The sequence below is a fragment of the Oryctolagus cuniculus genome, chromosome 11 (genome assembly GCF_051225735.1).
Source record: "Oryctolagus cuniculus isolate XC-2025 breed Fujian yellow rabbit chromosome 11, ASM5122573v1, whole genome shotgun sequence".
NCBI lineage: Eukaryota > Metazoa > Chordata > Mammalia > Lagomorpha > Leporidae > Oryctolagus > Oryctolagus cuniculus.
In genome coordinates this window covers 32661568-32680870 of record NC_142877.1, presented here as the reverse complement: position 1 = coordinate 32680870, position 19303 = coordinate 32661568, and the positions used below count along the sequence as shown (strand labels likewise).

Here is a 19303-nt window from a genome sequence, read left to right as displayed (position 1 = left end):
GTTATATTCTTAAAGCTGTGAATATAAAAACATGAAATTTGTCCTCTTTATATCAATAAGTAAATAAATATATTTTTCAAAAATTAAAATAACTTTTGAGTTAATAGCAAAACTTTGAAAATGTGGAACTGTGGACAGGTTTTCCAAGCAGCTTTAGAGAGAGGCTTATATCTGACTATAAATTATTCTTATTGTGTTTTCTTCTCTAGAAACTCATAACCCCATCTTTTGAGCAAACCATTTTGTCATCTCCAGCTATATTCACAATATGCCTGGAGAAATGGAAAAATCACTTGCAATGAAGGAAGATAACAAATTGTTGCTTAAATAATATGTGCCTCTAATGGACTGCCCTTTATAGTTGTAATCCTGGCTAGGATAAAACCTTGCTGTTATAAACAGAACTCAAAGAGACTTGCCAAAAGCACCCAACAAGCACATCTTCATCCACCTACTCATCTTCTTAGTTTAAACTCCTTGATCCACCAGATGAAAATAACAATAACAGTTAATATTTAACTAAGTGTCCAACATGTGTCAGGCACCTGCTAGACACTCATCCATTTCATTCAGTCTATAAACCGATCTTATATGGTATCCTCATTTGATGACTTAGGACAATGATGAACAGAGAAGTTAAGTAACTTGTCATTTTCAAAGCAAGAGAGTAGTGCATGTGAGATTTCAATTCAATTTGTCCAATGACTTAGCCTAAGCAGTTAATCATTTCTTCATAGTGTATGAGATCTCTTTAAGGCTAACAACTTATTTCTTAAAAAACCAGAGTGTGGCTACGTGGTGGCAACAACTGGCTGTAAATTGGAAGACTACATACATGCTCAGTGATGGCATTCATAGACTATCATTTTATGTTTTTTTATTTTGTTTTTATTTTGGTGTGATATTTGCTATTATGTACATAACTAGATAACCAGAAGAGATCATACCATTTCATAATAAAATCTTACATTGCTTCTTAAGATTATTTATACTGCATCTAGATTTAAAATACCATATGGCATCTCTTTGTTGGGACAGAGATGTAAACATTAAAGTTGAGCTGATATGGTCATCACTAGCCACATGTGACTATTTTAAGTTAATTAAAATTAAAGGGGCCAGGTGCTGTGGCATAGCAGGTAAAGCCACCGCCTGCAGTGCCTGCATCCCATATGGGTGCTGGTTCAAGTCCCAGCCGCTCCACTTCAATCCAGCTCTCTGCTATGGCCTGAGAAAGCAGTAGAAGATGGCCCAAGTACTTGGGCCCCTGCACCCACATGGGAAACCCAGAAAAAGCTCCTGGCTCCTGGCTCCTGGCTTTGGATCAGCACAGCTCTGGCTGTTGCGGCCAACTGGGGAGTGAACTAGAAGACAGAAGATCTCTTTTTTCAACTGTGTAGTATTCTATAGAGTACATATCCCATAACAAAATGGAGGAATCTGGAAAACATCATGCTGAGTGAAATAAGCCAGTCCCAAAGGGACTAATATCATATGTTCTCCCTGATCTGTGACAACTAACTGAGCACCTAAAAGAAAATCTGTTGAAGTGAAACTGACACTATGAGAAACAATGACTTGATCAGCCCTTGTCCTGACTGTCAAGAAACAGCTTACTATTTTATTCTTTTGAGTATTTTCTTTTTCTGCTTAATACCACTGGTTGAACTCTTTAACACACAATTATTCTTAGGAGTTTAAATCCAACTGAAAATTGATCCCTGTTAAAAATAAGAGTGGGAATAAGAGGAAGAGGAGATGTACAGTTCGGCACACACTCACTCGGACATACCCCTAAGAGTAAAGCTAGAAATATGCCATGGGACTCCAAATCCCATTAAGTTGGCAGGTACCAATGCCATCTTACTAGTTAAAGTGATCAGTTTAAGTTCATAATTGATCATAAAGATAGGTTTAAGTGTCAAAGAGATCGCATAAATAAGACCAGTGTCTGCTAATAATAATTGATAGAATAAAAAGGAGAGAACGAGCCAACATGGGAAGTGGGATACACAGCAGACTCATAGAATGGCAAATGCCCTAAATAGCACTCTGGCCTCAGAATGAGCCCTTCAGGCATTCAGATCTGGCTAAAAAGCCCATGAGAGTTTCCTCAGGCATGGAAATCCAAGACATTGTGGCAAAAAATGACCTAAATGAAAGATCTCTGTGAGTGAGATCCCAGTGGAAAGAACAGGTCATCAAAGAAGGAGGTACCTTTCTCTGAAGGGAGAAGAAAACTTCCACTTTGATTATGATAAGGTCGGAGTTTGTGAACTCAGGAGGCTTCCATAGCTTTGGCAGCTCATGACAAGAGCCTTGGGTGATTACTGACGTCATAAACAAGAGTGTCAAATTGTTAAGTCAACAATAGGAGTCACTGTGTACTTACTCCTCATGTAGGATCTCTGTCCTTAATGTGTTGTACTATGAGAATTAATAGTAAAATTAGTCTTCAAACAGGACTTTATACTTTGTGTGTCTTTGTGGGTGCAAACTGTTGAAATCTTTACTTAGTATATACTAAATTGATCTTCTGTATATAAAGATAATTAAGAATGAATCTTAAGAATAGAATGGTAGAGGGAGTAGGAGATGGGATGGTTGCAGGTGGGAGGGTGGTTATGGGGGGAAAGCTGCTATAATCCAAAAGTTGAACTCTTGAAATTTATATTAATTAAATAAAAATTTTCTAAAAAAAAAGACTTCTTTCTCTCTCTCTGCCTCTCCTTCTCTCTCTGTGTAAGTCTGACTTTCAAATAAATAAATCTTTAAAAAAATTAAATAAAGGTAAAATTCTAGTTCTAGAATTACACTGGCACATTAAACTACACAATGGCTACATGTGGCTACTGGGTATTGTATGGAATTTCACATATCAAGGACATTTCTGTCATCAAGAAATTTCTGTAAGATAGCAATACATTATGGCCATGCCTTTACAGAACCATTTTCCAAGTATGTCTTAAGTGATAATGGATTGAGCGTCTTGTTCTAAATGATAAACTGAATACATGAGAACCCTCATCAAATCCAAGACCCTACTGACATTAAACTACAGAAATCCAAATATATATAAATGAATGGCAGCAAAGCAAAGGAAGTGAGGGGCACAAACAACAGAGAAAATTCAAGAAATTTATGAAAAAACAAAATACAAGGGAGCAAGATGATAAGGAGGAAAATGCAAACAAAGCTACCTAAAGATAGGCTTTTAAGGATTCTGGAGGGGGCAGTGGTGAATTATGTGATAGAATTCCTGAGAAGTTCTAGAGCTGGGGAGTGGATACTGAATACAAGAGATTAAATAAAGATTTTTTTTTTTTTTTTTTTGGACAGGCAGAATGGACAGAGAGAGAGAGACAGAGAGAAAGGTCTTCCTTTGCCGTTGGTTCACCCTCCAATGGCCACCGCGGCCGGCGCACCGCACTGATCCAAAAGCAGGAGCCAGGTACTCATCCTGGTCTCCCATGCGGATGCAGGGCCCAAGCACTTGGGCCATCCTCCACTGCCTTCCCGGGCCACAGCAGAGAGCTGGCCTGGAAGAGGGGCAACCGGGACAGAATCCAGCGCCCCGACCGGGACTAGAACCCGGTGTGCCGGTGCCACAAGGCGGAGGATTAGCCTAATGAGCCACGGCACCGGCCTTGAATAAGGATCTTTCTATAAAACAATTGTGCCAGTCAGCACTATTGCCTACTGTTCACCTCTTGTGGTGACAACTGGACAGCTTGGAAATCACCTCTCAATAGGACAGTAGCATGGTCCTTTCTAAAGAAACACATGGATGACTGAGACAACATGTGGGTGGAAGCATTTATATAATATGACATGATGTTGACCTCATTTTGACACATGAGGAGCTCATAGACCAGTAGCTTGTTAGTTGATATTTTTTGCCTTCTCCCACATGCAGATCCAAGAAAGAAATTTCCACTCCAGGCAAAGATTTGGCAAGAATGAAATTGATTTACAAAACAATTGAGGAATCCCATAGCAGCTCCTCAATCTTTCTTTTTTAAAATATAAATGAAAATTGTAGCATCACAAGGCATATCAGAAAGACCAAAATGTAGAAGACCAAGATAAATCTGTAGAAAAGCTAATCTCAGAGGAAAGGGGCAAAAGAAAAAGAACTTAAAACAGCCCAAGACAGAGAAGTTGACAATACATTATATCTACATAAGAAGAGTCCCTCCTGAAAACAAAACCCTAATACAAGAAACAGCTCCCTGCGACTAAATATATGATTTCTAATCCTTTTTTTTTTTTTTTTTTTTTGGACAGGCAGTGTTTGTGAGAGAGAGAGAGAGAGAGAGAAAGGTCTTCCTTCCGTTGGTTCACCCCATAAATGGCCGCTATAGCTGGTGTGCTGTGCAGATCTGAAGCCAGGAGCCAGGTGCTTCCTCCTGGTCTCCCATGTGGGTGCAGGGCCCAAGCACTTGGGCCATCCTCCGCTGTCCTCCCGGACCACAGCAGAGAGCTGGACTGGAAGAGGAACAACTGGGACAGAATCCGGCGCCCCAACCGGGACTAGAACCCGGGGTGCCGGCACCGCAGGCGGAGGGATAGCAAAGTGAGCCACGGCGCCAGCCTCTAATTTCTTTTCTAAAGTAAAATGGAGTATAAAAAAGCTCTCAAAGTTTAAAAATATGACTTCTGATATTAAAAATGAAATGGTTGAACAGTAATTGTTGACTTTCCTTAAAATGTAGAACAATGGTAAGCAAAAAAAAAAAAAAATTGAGTAAAACACATGAAGACAACTTTAAAATGTCAATATTCACCTGTCAGTGAATTTCAGATAGAAAACTAAGAAAGATTCAGGAAGGAAGTTACTAAAGACAGAATGTTTTTGAATGCTGGTAAATAAGTCATTTACCTGAGAAAACAAATCACAATTTATTACATTTGTTATGAAATTTTAGAAGAATTGTCTATTATAAAGAAAGAAAACAGGGACTAACATTGTGGCATAGCAGGTAAAGACACCGCCTGCAATATTGGCATCCCATATGGGCACTGGTTCATGTCTAGTCTGCTCCACTTCTGATCCAGCTCCCTGCTAATGGTCTAGGAAAGCAGCTGAAGATGGCCCTAGTGCTTGGATCCCTGGTACCCATGTAGGAGACCTGAAAGAAGGTCCTGAGTCCTGGCTTTGGTCTGGCCCAAATAAGTGTCTCAGCTGCTCCTCTTCTAATCCAGGTGGATTCTTGAAAACTAGTATCAATATTATTAGTCAATTCTGGTTGTCATAATAAAATATCACACATATACTGAGTGGCTTAAGAAACGAACTTATTTTTTCAGTTATTAAGTCATTATTAAAATATTTGCTTTCTCTGTATGTTTGCATAATCTCTTCTTTAATGAGAGACAGAGAGGGAGAAAGAGGGAAGCTGTGTGGTGGTGTCTCTTCTTTATGAGGGCTTGAGTCCCATTTTCAGGGCTATACCCTCATGAACTTATCTAATGCTAATAACCTTCCATACACATCACTTCCAGATTTCATCATTTTGGGGATTATGGTGTTAACGTATGAATTTTGGCAGGACACAAACATTCAGTCCATAATATACAGGTTTAACATTTTTTCATATAATCCATAATTTTAGAAGAAAAATATTATTGGAATAAGCATTTGATGTAGTGGTTAAGATATCACTTGGAATCTTGTATCCCGTATCAGAGTGACTAGGTTCAAGTCCCAGCTGTGATTTCAGCTTCCTGCTAAAATATACCTGGGGAGGAAACAGGTGATGGCTCAAGTACTTGGGTCCCTGCCACCCATGAGGGAGAACTTAATTGAGTTCCTACCTACCAACATTTATCCCAGTAGGGGGTCTGCCTCCTTTGGCCTGGGATGTGGCAACCTCTACACCCAAACCTTTGTTAAGTTACAATTTTCACAAGATTTGTTGTCTTGCTATTTCTAGGTGACGATGCCAAAGAGGCAGTTAAACATGGTTTGGATGGGATCTTGGTGTCCAATCATGGAGCTCGACAACTGGATGGGGTACCTGCCACTGTAAGTTCTGCACATTCTGGGATTTCTCTTCAGAGTTACCATTTCTATCAGAATGTTGACTTTCTATTGTCTGCCTCATCTTTCTGTGTTTCTGTGCATTTAATCACTCAAGGTGAAAATACATGTAAATGTATGAGATCAAGGATCTTAAATTTTGTGACACATTTCTACATAAATTGTTAATAACATTTAATTTTAACTACTCCTGATGTATTTGTTTGTAAACTTATAAGAGTTCCTGTTAAGTAATAAGACTTATGAGGATGGGGATTGTTCTTGTAATCATAGACACATCAATAAGTAAAATGTAAATAGAAGTTACAAAAGATTATGCCATGAGAGTGCAAAACAATTAACAGAAAATTGAATTAAAAATCTTTGGTAGAGTTTGAGATCAGCAGTAAATATAATTGTGACAAGAAGCTAGAAAGGGAGACAGATTGGAATTTATTGAGGTGATACTGATTGAACAACTGCAGAGAGAGAGTGGGTGGTTGGGAAAGAAGACAGAAGTTCTGGGGTCCAGATTAGGTGAAGCTGGGTGTAAACTGGTGACATGTTGAGTTTGAGATACCTTTGCTGCACATTGGAATCACCTGAGAAAATTTAAAGACTCCCAATTCCAGGGCTGTACCTGAGATCAATTAAGCAGAGTCTCTAGAAGAGAGCATAAGCACCAGTATTTTTAAAAGCTACCCAGGAGATTCCAACATGTGTCTGTGGTTTTTATGCATTGTATAGTGTTCTAGGCAAGTAAGACTCCAGAATCTAAATATAAAAGTAAACTGAACTGGCCTGAAAGGTACAGGACTGAGTTATAACTACAGCAGTGAGCAATTAGCTCAAGTTGATCCAAAGATAAGAAAATCGGTAGAGGCTTTGGGAAGGATTGAAAGTTCAAGGATTGGAGTTCCAGAAAGGGATCAAAAGACATGGAGACAGACACACAATCTTGTATGGACTTCATGGATCCATGATCCAGCAGGGTCATCAAAAGTTAAAAATAGGCATTAAAGAGTGGTTCCCTTACATGTAGGGACTTTGCCAAGATTCTTACAGTCGAGACATTGAGGTTGCAGTTGCTTTTCACTCCTGCTCTGTCCCATGTGGAAATCTGCTCTTACAGTTGTGGGACCAAATGTGGAATGGGAATGAGTGAGATGTATTGAGGGGAATACCAAATAATCTCTTCTGCTTGACATATCTGGTAGGAGTGGGAGTTCTGGGAAATATACTTGCTTGGATGGATGAGGAAGGAGGTTCTTGAATATTATAAGTGATAGGATTTGCAACATCAATAAGGCATTGAAGCACTGTTTTAGCAGCAGTAAATTTTTGTTTATTTGTTTGTTTTTAGTGACAATGAGAAGGAAAGACACACAAAGAGAGATCTTCCTTGTGCTGATTCACTTCCCAAACTGCCACCATGGTTGGGGCTGGGTCAGGCCAAAGCCAGGAGCCAGGAATACCACACAGGTCTTCTATGTTGGTGTCAGGGGCCCAAGTACTTTGGCTACCATCCACTGCCTTCCCAGGTGCAGAAGCAGGGAGCTGGATTGGTAGCAGAGCACTCTGGACTCAAACTAGCACTCCAATTTAGGATATTGGGTTCACAAGTGGCAGCTTAACCCACCCTGCCACAATGCCGGTCTCCATCAATGAGTTTTATAAATTGGATTTTGGTGGAAGACCAATTAGATGGCCTTGATAATTATAACCCAGAAAGAAACAGGAGAAACTGATCTGCAGAGAGTCCAAGGGAATTAATTTCTGCTCCAAACCTTAGTTTCATCATCAATTAGGTAATTTCCATGTTTTGTTTAAACTGTAATGCTTCATAATTTGATTGTCATAGGCTAAGTAAGCTAGTATCATATAAAAAAAAACCCTGAAAATGTTATTTACTAAACAATATTGATGGACTTCAAGACCACCATCTTTCTGTGAACTAGGCCATAATATACTCATTCATATTCCTGTTTATTCATCTTTAAAAAATGTTTTAGCCATCGATTTGAGAGAAATAGAGGGAGAGACAGAGATGAAGAAAGCAAGTGATTGCTCCTATCTGTTGGTTCACTGCTTTAATGCTTAAGATGGCTGGGGCTGGGCCCAGGCTAAAGCTGGGGGCTGAGAGGCACAGGCCCAATCTATCTGTCCCCAACCATCACTACTTCCTCCCAAGTTGCACATTAGCAGAAAACTGCAGTCTGTAACTGGAGTTGGATATTGAACCCAGGTACTCTGATATGGGATGCAGACATCAACTGCTAGGAGAAACTCCCAACTCACATTGTCCCTCTATCAGAACCATTCAATCATATTTTTATAACAGATGCAGTAATTGGGATGACCAGTTGAATTCATTCAGTGAACTGCAATCAAGTTGAACAACTAACTTGGCCTAGTACTATTATATTATGTTTCACTGAACCAGCAGCTTGATTTAGCTAAATCCACAAAGCAGTGGCGTGGGGCTCCTGGTGGAGTAATGATGGTAGGGGACATTGGCTGTGCTATTAACTCAATTTTTCCTAAAATGCTAATGGTGGGAACCAACCTCATTTTTGTATGTTGTAGGATTGCACTGATTTCAAATAATAAAACTTAAAGATATCTTAAAGATAAACTTAGAGTTGGTCACAGATTAAGGCTTTTTTCTTTGTTTTTGTCTTTTTTTTTTCCCCCCAGATTTATGTTTCACTTGTGTATGAAGACATAGACTTGGTGTGCAGGCCAAATTAAATTTCTAAAAATAAAATATAAATCTACCAAAGTCAAATCTAACTAGGTTTTAAGGGGAAAATCTCTAAATGGTATGGTTTATTTCCCTCTGGCTGAGAGGATATGGAAACTTATCTAAAAGGACTTTTTGAGTTGTAATCTCTGACTGTTTGAAAAACACAATGACACTCCCCTTTGTATGTTGTATGCCTTAGAGGAGATGTTGCTTGAATTTTGCCTCATGCTATACAACAACTTAAACGTACATGATGATGAGAGAAATGTAAGAAAGGGTTCAGTTTATGTTGAAGGGTGTCTTCCTCAGTGTGTGGGTTTTGAGGTGAGCAGCAAATGGCTTGAAAGAGGTTATGATGTTAACCTTGTTGGTTGAGGCACAAGAAGACTCATTGTCCTGAAGTTTCAGTTATGTCATGAGTCAGAGACACAGAGGTAGTGTGATGTCATGGGGAGAGCTCTGAAAAGGGAGTGCTTGGGCTTCATTCTTTGTTTTGCTTCTCTAAAGGAGTGAGGGAAGAGGGAAAGCAGGTCCCTGAGACTTTTAATTATGGGCCTCTTCAGAGTATTGGGTTGGTTGCAACACTAATGTGATTGGATTATTATTTTTTTTAAGATTTATTTAATTTATTTGAAAGAGTTACAGAGAGAGGTCGGCGCCGCGGCTCACTAGGCTAATCCTCTGCCTTGCGGCGCTGGCACAACGGGTTCTAGTCCCAGTCGGGCGCCGGATTCTGTCCCGGTTGCCCCTCTTCCAGGCCAGCTCTCTGCTGTGGCCAGGCAGTGCAGTGGAGTATGGCCCAGGTGCTTGGGCCCTGCACCCGCATGGGAGACCAGGAGAAGCACCTGGCTCTTGGCTTCGGATCAGCGCGATGTGCCGGCTGCAGCGGCCATTGGGGGGTCAACCAATGGCAAAAGGAAGACCTTTCTCTCTGTCTCTCTCTCTCTCACTGTCAAAAAAAAAAAAAAAAGAGTTACAGAGAGAGGTAAAGACACACACACACACACACACACACAGAGGGAGAGAGAGTCTTCCATCTGCTGGTTCACTCCCCACATGGCCACAGGCTGGCCCCATCTGAAGCCAGGACCTAGGAGCTTCTTCCAGGTCTCCCAAGTGTATACAGGGGTCCAAGCACTTGAACAATATTCCATTGCTTTCTCAGGCACATTAGCAGGGAGCTGGATCAGAAGTAGATTAGCTGGACTTAAACTTGCACCCATATGGGATTCTGGCACTGCAGGCTAGGGCTTTAACCCACTGCACCACCATCCCCTGTGGGTTGGATTATATAATTTCAGCATTTCCATAAAGCACAGATTTCCCTTGCATGGAGAAATACTTATCCCTAAGAATTATAGAACTGGGATTTAACTTCAGTTCATCTTGGGGTGAGCATTGCAGTACAGGGGTTAAGCCTGTATCCCATGTTAGGGTGTCTGGGTCTCAGTTCTGGCTTTACTTCTGATTCCAGCTTCCTGCTAATGTGCATCTTGGGAGTCAGTACAAGTGCTTGGTTCCCCACCAGCCACACGGGAGGCCTGTGTCGAGTTCTGAGCTCCAGCTTTGGCCTGTCCCAGCCTTGGCTGTTGCAAGCATTTGGGGATTGAACCAGTGGATTGAAGGTCTCTATCTCTGTCTCTGTGCCACTCTGCCTTTCAAATAAATACAAATAAATACATAAATGCCTTTAAGAGAAAAACAAAAGTTCAGTTCATCTTTATCTATTGCTTATGAGAATGGCTGCCAGGCCCCTGCTACAATCCAGAGGAATTAAAAAAAATATATAACTCAAAGCCCTTATCCTCTGTTAGTAATGTGACACAGATTGGTCTTTAAATAATTAAAAAATTAATATGAAGATACTTCAGAAAGGTTTGTGGAAATGGAATTAAAAGCTCAGTTTATTTTGGTGCAAAAAATTGGAAATCTATTGTAATATTTTCATAATACACAATTCCATGAACTTTTTGAAAACCCCGCATATACATGGATTTCAAAATTTTTGCACCAAAATAAGCTTACTTTTAACTCCATTTCCATTAATTTTTTGATGTCTCCTTATAGAATTACATTGATTTCGAAAATCCATAGCACTAGAGTTTTTCAAACTGGGATCTGAAGACAGACTCTCTGGAGTATTCAAATCCTAAGAGCATTTGTTGGTCAATTTTGCATTTTTATTTTGAAGCTAACTGAACACAGATTACTCACACTTAAAAATATATTTCTCTTTCAGAAAATTCTCAACTGCAAAACTGAAACAAGTATTTGGGTTGGTAAGGCAGTGTTTCTCAACTTGAGTCCTTGAGCATGTTTTGTGAGATCTGAGGGATTTTATTTTTTTCTTTTAAAAAGTGGTCTATTCAATTCCATCTTTGAGAAACAGCCGATTATCATTGGCTTTTGCTGTGCAGCAGAACACTCAGAAACTTACTGACTAAAAATTGATAGCCATTTACTGATTTCACAGTTTTGTAGATGAGATCTGCTGAGGAAAGGGGAATTCTGGCCTTGGGTGGGCTCACTCATATCTGTGTGAGGTCAGTCATTGGGCCTTCAAGGATAGGTGGGGGCAGGAAGTCTCAGCAGGGACAGCCCTGTGTCATCTAACATCATCCAGCATTTGAAGTTAGATAGGTTTATTCTCAGGAGGTCACAGATCTCCTTGGGAGCAACTGGAAGCATCCAAAGCCTCTTGAGATCTAGGCCTCTCACACAATCTATTGTGAAAGCAAATTAGAGGCCAGCTCAGCTTCCAGAGATCCAGAAACAGAACTCTTGCCACCCAAGATGTTGCAAGGAAATGAAGGTAGAGAGGAAATTATTGCAGCCACTTTTGCAATTGCAAATAATCACCTAAATGTCTAGGAACCAATGATTTTCTAAGTGTGTTTCATAGAAACTTTCCGGGGCTGTCTGGGGAAGTGTGATGGATGGGGTGGGGAAGAACATCAGGGGAGGATTTACGGTCAGTGCCTTGGCTCTGATTCCTTCTAATTTTAATTAAAGCAGCTGTGGTTCTATCTGAATTTCTTTATGTTCAATTGCTTTGGGTTGAGCAAAGGGTTTTATATCTGAAATGTCAGAAACCAAGGAAATAGCAGTAGGCTCAAAAGAGAGGGGAAAAGATGAGAAGATTTGGGGAACAATGAGCAGTGAAGAATGTGACTTGAACAGGAATAGGAAAGAAGATTGTCTTTGTGAGTCAGATCCCTGTGTGCTATGAGATACTTTCATAGTTCTCAACCACGTGCTTGGCAAATCAGTGAAGAGAAGGATGAGCGAACAACAGTAGATATGGATCCTACCTTATTTTCCTAGAGATTAACTCTAGTGGAGTTAATCCCACACTTGGTTGTCTAAAGAAGTGGTAAGGAAAGAACAGCTAAAATGAATGTTCTCGGAGATGTGTAGCATCCATACCATGGGTTTCTTTGGTGTGTTCTGTCCAGTATTATTTTCTGTAATGCACATTTCATAAAACTGCAACTATTGAAAGAATAGAGGCGGCTAGAGTGTTCAATGGATAGAACATTCTCATTCAGAGACCCATGAAAAGCCAATCTGGGCTGTTTAAAATCCAAGATTCACATTTTAAGTATCCTTATTAGTCTACCTTTAGGCCAGATTAGGTTTTGGAAATAACCTCAACCTGCTTGATTTCTTACTTTGAAAATTGTATTGAACCCAAGCTAGCTAATATTTTTCTTTGGTTCTGGTTTCAAATAGGGAAATATGCTTAATTATGGTTTGCCTCATCGCTTGGAAATTGTAGCATTTATATGTTGATGTAACTTGCCTGAATGTAAAAGAAGGACTATGTATAGGTAAAGGGACATATGTAAATGGATCCAAAGCATGTTTGGCAAGGCAGAGAAGCCAAAAGGAAAAGAGGAAAATCATATCACCTGCCAAACATTTAGGGGCCACATGCCAAGTCTTGCCTTCACTTCCTCTAAATCTGTGGCTGTGTTTGGTTTTCAGCCTTTTACATAAAATTCAGTTTAAGTTTGACCTCTAAAATTTTAGAGAAGTGGGAAAGCTTTTGAGTTACTTCAGTACAATTATTCCTGGAAAAACTGCACTTGACCATATGGTAGCTTCTATAGAATGCATTTTAATGAGGCATGTACCTAGTTTTAGATTTAAACATTTAGGGCTGATTTTGGATAATTTCTATGGATTTTGGCCTAAAACAATCATTTCTATTCTCAAATGCAAAGATTTGTGTAATGTTAACCAATTGTATTAGCTACTGTCACATGATGCTAGAAAACAAAAATCCCAAACTCAGTGATCAAAATCAACTGTCTTATTTTCTCTTCACACATTATGTCAACAGGAGTCTACTTTTCAAGGGTTGGTACTAGTTAGGTGACTGAGCTACAAGTTGCAAATCTAGCTGGACATTGCTTCCTGGATATTTATCCTACGGCACAATCTGAGGGGAATCCTTATCTGTGGGATGCTCTGCTCATGGGAAATGCCAAAGATAGCAAAGATAAGTAGAAATATATAAAGTTTCTAAAGCCTTATCCCAGAAACGGCCCTCTGTAATCCCTGCTCACATGTTATTGGCACATCTAAGGCCAAATCAAGGAGTAGGCAAATGCATTCTAGTTCTTTTAATGGGAAAACTGTGAAGCTGCCTTGGAAAGGGAGTAGAATCAAAGAGGTGTGAAGAATCAAGAACAGTGAAGATCAACCTCTATTTTGATATTGGATTCTCTTGTGCCTACCTAAGCCCACCACTTTGAAGTCCTGTCAAGAACTTTTTTTTTTATAAGACTTTTAAGATACATGCAGTCATATTCCTTCAAAAGCAAGACAAGTATTTCTCAGAGTTCTCTAACATATGACTGAATACAAAATATATTGGATCAGGAAATCAGTTATTTCATTATTAGCTGTATTTACATTTTTTTAAGATTTATATTATTTATTTGAAAGACAGAGTTAGAGAGAGACGTAGAGACAGAGAGAGAGGTCTTCCATCCATTCACTCCCTAGATGGCCGCAATGGCCAGAGCTGTGCTGATCTGAAGCCAGAAGCCAGGAGCTTCTTCCCGGTCTCCCACCTGGGTGCAGGGGCCCAAGGACTTGGGTCATCTTCTACTGCTTTCCCAGGCCATAGCAGAGAGCTGGATTGGAAGAGGAGCAGCCGGGACTAGAACTGGCACCCATGTGGGATGCCAGCACTTAGGCCAGGGCTTTAACCCACTGTGCCACAGTGCCAGCCCCTGTATTCACATTTTTAATACCCCATTGTTTATATTATCAACTAAGTATGAATTGCAACAATTGGTTTGACACGAGTAAATAATGTTAAGAATATTTTATACCAAGATAGTTCATTTACTTTCACATATTTTACAAGATTTTATAAAAGACCATGTATTTCAAAATAATGTTCATAATATTTTTGATTGTGACCTTTGCATTTGACTATCAGAAAAAAAAACACAACATTTGACTTTCAAAGAAAATAAAATACTTGATTCCAAGTTTAGTTATTACATTTTTAATAATTTGCTCCTTTTTTCTTCCATGAAGAAGTGATTTTATGGAAACCCCAAATTTGCTTATCTTCTTGTACTATAAGCCCTGGTTGAGTGAATCAATGGTCTTTGGAGGCAGCTGAGTAACAATCCAGCAACAATCCAGTGTTAGCTCACTGACCTCTTCTCTCCACAGATTGATGTTTTGCCAGAAATTGTGGAGGCTGTGGAAGGGAAGGTGGAAGTCTTCCTGGATGGAGGTGTGAGAAAAGGCACTGATGTTCTGAAAGCTCTGGCCCTGGGTGCCAAGGCTGTGTTTGTGGGGAGACCAATCATATGGGGATTGGCTTTCCAGGTAATTGGAATATATATAGATACACACACATACAGGATGATTCAGCAGTGAAGTAAATGCATGAAATTAGTGATATTGGCTTACCCAGTAGTTCTTCCCTTTTCACTTGCCTAGGGGGAGCAAGGTGTCCAAGATGTCCTTGAGATACTAAGGGAAGAATTCCGGTTGGCTATGGCTCTGAGTGGTAAGACTCATCCTTCTAACATAGAAGCCTCTTTTCATCTGTGGTCTTAAAGCCAGGCTTGGTGAAGAGAAAGCACTGAGGACAAGAAGATGGATTGATTCGGGGCATACTAAATTTGCTATTGACTTCATATTTATAGTTCCAGTGCTGAGCACTCTTTGAACTGAGGCATTATATAGTGTGCATTGTCTATAGAAGTCATTTAGCTTCTACCTTTGACAACCTTATTAGGAATATTTTGGTGACTGTAAGTACATTAATGGAGGATGCTACATCATTTACTTTCTCATCTTAAAGCACATAAATGTAACTAGCTAGTCAACGCCTCTACTTGGATGTCTAAGTGACAACTGAAACAACAACCTGTCTAAAACAAAGCTCTTGACTTTCTCTGTTAAATCTGCTCCATCTGCACGCTCTCCAATTTCAGTTCTTGTTAATACCTTGGTCTCATTGCTCAGACAAAAATCTTGAGTTGTTTTTGACTCTCCTTTTCCTCTTAGACCCTCACTTTCACAGGAATTCTTTCTTCAAACTACAGTCAGAACCTGACACCACTTACTAGCTGCACTCCCACCACACTGGCTGTACTCATCTCCCCTTATCTCAGAAACTGCAATCACTTGCCATCATCATTTCTCTTCCATTGAATACTGAGGATCTTCCTCCCCGTCCTTGCTTACTTCCTCTCTCTATTCTGACAATGACAACCAGAATACTCCTTTAAATATTAGTTCAGATTCTGTTACTCTTCCCATCTAAACCTTCTAATGGCTCTTGGTTTACTCAGAGTAAATGACAAAGCCCTTAAAATGGTTCCCGAGGCCTTATGCGGTTTGACCGCTGTTACCTTTCTAACCACTACTCCTACTACTGTCACCCTTTCTTATTCTACCTGGTCACATTTTCCATTCTGATGTTGCTTGACTGTGTCAGCTGTGTTTGAGCCTTAAGCTTTTGAATTGGCCGTTCCCTCTGTGTGGATGCTCTTCCCCCCAGACTTCTGCATGAATAACTTCTTCATGCCCTTCAAAAGTTCATGTAAATTGCACTTTCTCAAAATGGTTCATAATGACTACGCTGTTTAGAATAGCAATCCATCCTCTACTCATCCATTCAACTGCTTTTTACATCCATGTTTTGTTACTGTTTTTCCATAGCACCTGTCATCCTTTACATATCATCTGTCATATAATTTATTTTTAAAATTGTAAGCACTACATAATCTCACCTTCCAGTCTAGAATGGAAAAAAAACATATGGCAGGGATCTTTGTTATCTTCATGGCAGCATTTCCAGAGTCTAGAGCAGTATCTGCCACGTAAACAGTAAATATTTGTTGAAAGAATGAATGTCACGGTTACTAGTGACTATTTTTGAATGTGACTCAGAATAAACCTCTAGATGCGAAGAGTGGCCTTGAGTTAATTATCAACCATTCCATTTGTGAAGGTAGAGAGGGTTGATTTTCTGAGATCTACATGATGGAGATGATCCACATCGATGGAACTCCTGAGATAAATGGTCTACTTAGTACTGTGCAGAGCATGTGCAGGCAGAGCTTCGTTGAGAAGAATGCCATTCTGTGAATCCTCCCAATGCATTTTAATTGGCTACAGACATATCCTAAAAGAGAGCTTTCAGTCACTGGCTCTCTATTAAATGTGGCAGAAAGAATATACTCTTTGTGTTAATAAAAATATGTGCCAGTCATTTTGTGTTAAGGACTGTTTAGGTAATAAAAATGGTCTCATGCCACATAAGATTTGGCAAGCCTACCTTGAATCATAAACCTTACATTTGTCAAGTTTTACATTCCTTGGGAAAACGATTACCTGCCTGATTATTATTGCATTCATTTCATATTAAATGTATGCATTATTTTTTCAGGGTGCCAGAATGTGCAAGTCATTGACAAGACATTGGTGAGGAAAAATCCTTTGGCTGTTTCCAAGATCTGACACTGCACAATATTTTCCCATCTGTATTCTTTTTTTCAGCGTGTATTACTTGACAAAGACACACTGTGCAGACGGTGACCACAGTCTGTAATTCCCCACTTCGATACAAAGGGTGTCGTTCTTCTCCAACAAAATAGCAATCCCTTTTAGTTCATTGCTTTTGACTATTCAATGGGTGTCCTAGGAACCTTTTAGAAAGAAATGGATTTGCATCCTGGAAATATATTAACTGTTAAAAAGAAAACATTGAAAATGTGTTTAGACAACGTCATCCTCTGGCAGGCTGAGGCGCTGGAAAACAAAAGATATTCTTTGGTAAAATTAGAAGTAGTGAACACTTAGGTAAAGATAATGATTTCACTGTTTGTTACCTGCATTGTGTTTAGACAAACTTAAAACAGTGATTCTTTAATTGCAGCTCGGGCTCAAAATGTTAGAAATGCCTACAAATATAGGAATTTTAGATAGAATTGGCATGGGTGGTAGTAATTTGTGATTTTCTAGATACCTTTTTAACACCTTGAGCGATGCTACTCCTTTCAATGTAGCCTCCAATCACATGTTTAGTATCTGAAAGAAATAAAGCATTTTGAAAAAAGAATACATCTGTCCTGTTTGTAGCATATGGATTCAACCATTTTAATTTCCGAACCTGAATTGCCCTCTATTCCCCTTGAATATACCTTTTTAATTCTCCTATACCTTGTAGCCTTTCTTCTTTATTCTTGTGCTTCTTTCCCACTTACAGTCACATACAGAGCCAGATAAATTATTTGTGAGGACCACAAGGGCCTCTTGTTCAAAAAACAAGAAAAAAAAAAGAAAAGCTTTTCTCCGTTTCTTCCACAGCTTTTCTGTGTTTTGTTTGCCATTTAATGTGATTCCTCCGGGTCGTGGACACACCCATGGGCCCAGAGTTTGCCCTTTCAGGTGCTGGGGATCCTGCCTTGAAACTTTCCTTCTCCCTTTCTGTGCTCATGTGGAGGATGGAAGGTACTGAACACTGCAGCCGGTGTGAGCCAGCAGACAAGACCCCATGCTGGGACACGAGGTGACAGGAGAAGGCACAATGGGTAACATAGGCTCCAAGCCCCCAGAACTAAGTTGTCTCATGGAACTACATTTCCAAAACACAAATTCGCAGATAAATAATTTTAAGTCCACAACCACAGATCATCAAGCCTCAAGCATGGGAACCCCATCTAAATATCGACGTCTGCCTCCTGCACTTGTGACATGCCCACGAAGCCCTGTTCATCAGCTTCTAGATCTATTCCTAAAGTCAAGCACTGGATACATCAGAGGTGTACTGTAGCCAAAGTGATTCTTGTAGCCGATTTCTTACCACTCTGGTTGCTCAACCATGGTGAGTTATCAAATGAAACATTTGACGTAATAACTCCCTTAACTATTGTTATTATAAAGTGCTTGCTTTTGCTTTTGTAAAATGATTTTTATTTTTTAAAAACTTTTATTTAATAAATATAAATTTTGAAAGTACAATTTTTGGATTATAGTGGTTTTATCCCTATAGCCACCCTCCCACCTGCAAACCATCCCATCTCCTACTCCCTCTCCCATCCCATTCTTCATTAAGATTCATTTTTAGTTATCTTTATTATTAGTTTTGTTTCATTATTTTTATGCTTTTTGTCTCCCTCAATGCCAGGACATTTCTAAACACTAACTTGAGTACAAACATAGATTTTCTTTCATAAATTATACATAAGAATGATAAATAAAAAAACACCTAAACTGATGAAAAGAGTTACCTCTTTTTAGTCAAATGCAAAGAAGGTGTATTATTGTCATATAAAATATTTTTCCAATGAACATTAATCAATATATATAACTCCTCCTTGATTCCCTCAACTGATTCAGAAATGCATTAGCTGCTGGCACAGAATGTCTATTTTGGGTTTTGGGGGTGGGCATTTTGCACAGCAGGTAAAACACTGCTTGGAATGTTTACATCCCATATTAAAATGTCTGAGTTTGAGTCCAGGCTCTGCCTCTGACTCCTGCTCCCTGCTAATATGCACCCTGGGAGGCTCAAGGGGTGCTCAAGTAATTGGGTCTCTGTCACCCATATGGGAGACCTGAATTGAGCAACTTGGTCTGGGAACTTAAAAAAGTTTATTTTGGCTAAATAATGCATGGTATGTGTTTGGTTGTTGGCTTGCTAAAATAGTGATAACCTCCTAGAAAATGGAAGTTTGCAAATGATGTTTTATGCAAGTCATAGTGAGAATGTGAATTGCTGAAATCACTTTGTTAATTTCTCATTATTATTTTATGATCCCACAGCCATACTGCCTTGCTGAATGTAGATTTCAACTTATTTCTTTAGAGTTGGAATATATCTGAATGCTTTATATCTGATAATTTTCCATAATCAACAATGTAAATATTTCTTCTTCTTCTCCTTCTCCCCCTCCTCTCCCTCCCTCCATCTCCCCCTCCCTCTCCTCCTCCTATTCTCCCCCTCCCTCCTTCTCCCCTCCCCCTTCCTCTTTTTCTCCTCCCCCTCTCCT

The 19303-nt window shown here is 39.6% G+C and overlaps 1 protein-coding gene across 2 annotated transcripts in view; it reads left to right on the top strand.

Annotated features, from left to right (window-relative positions):
- HAO1 (hydroxyacid oxidase 1) overlaps positions 1-17372 on the top strand; it is a 60577-nt gene extending 43205 nt beyond the window's left edge. For both annotated transcript variants that reach the window (XM_089307269.1, XM_089307270.1), the window contains exons 5-8: positions 5937-6028; positions 14466-14624; positions 14739-14808; positions 16699-17372. In XM_089307269.1, the coding sequence (XP_089163395.1) occupies positions 5937-6028; positions 14466-14624; positions 14739-14808; positions 16699-16769 (392 nt within the window). In that variant the 3' untranslated portion in view covers positions 16770-17372. The remainder of the gene's footprint in view (positions 1-5936; positions 6029-14465; positions 14625-14738; positions 14809-16698) is intronic.
- The last annotated feature ends 1931 nt before the right edge of the window (positions 17373-19303 follow it).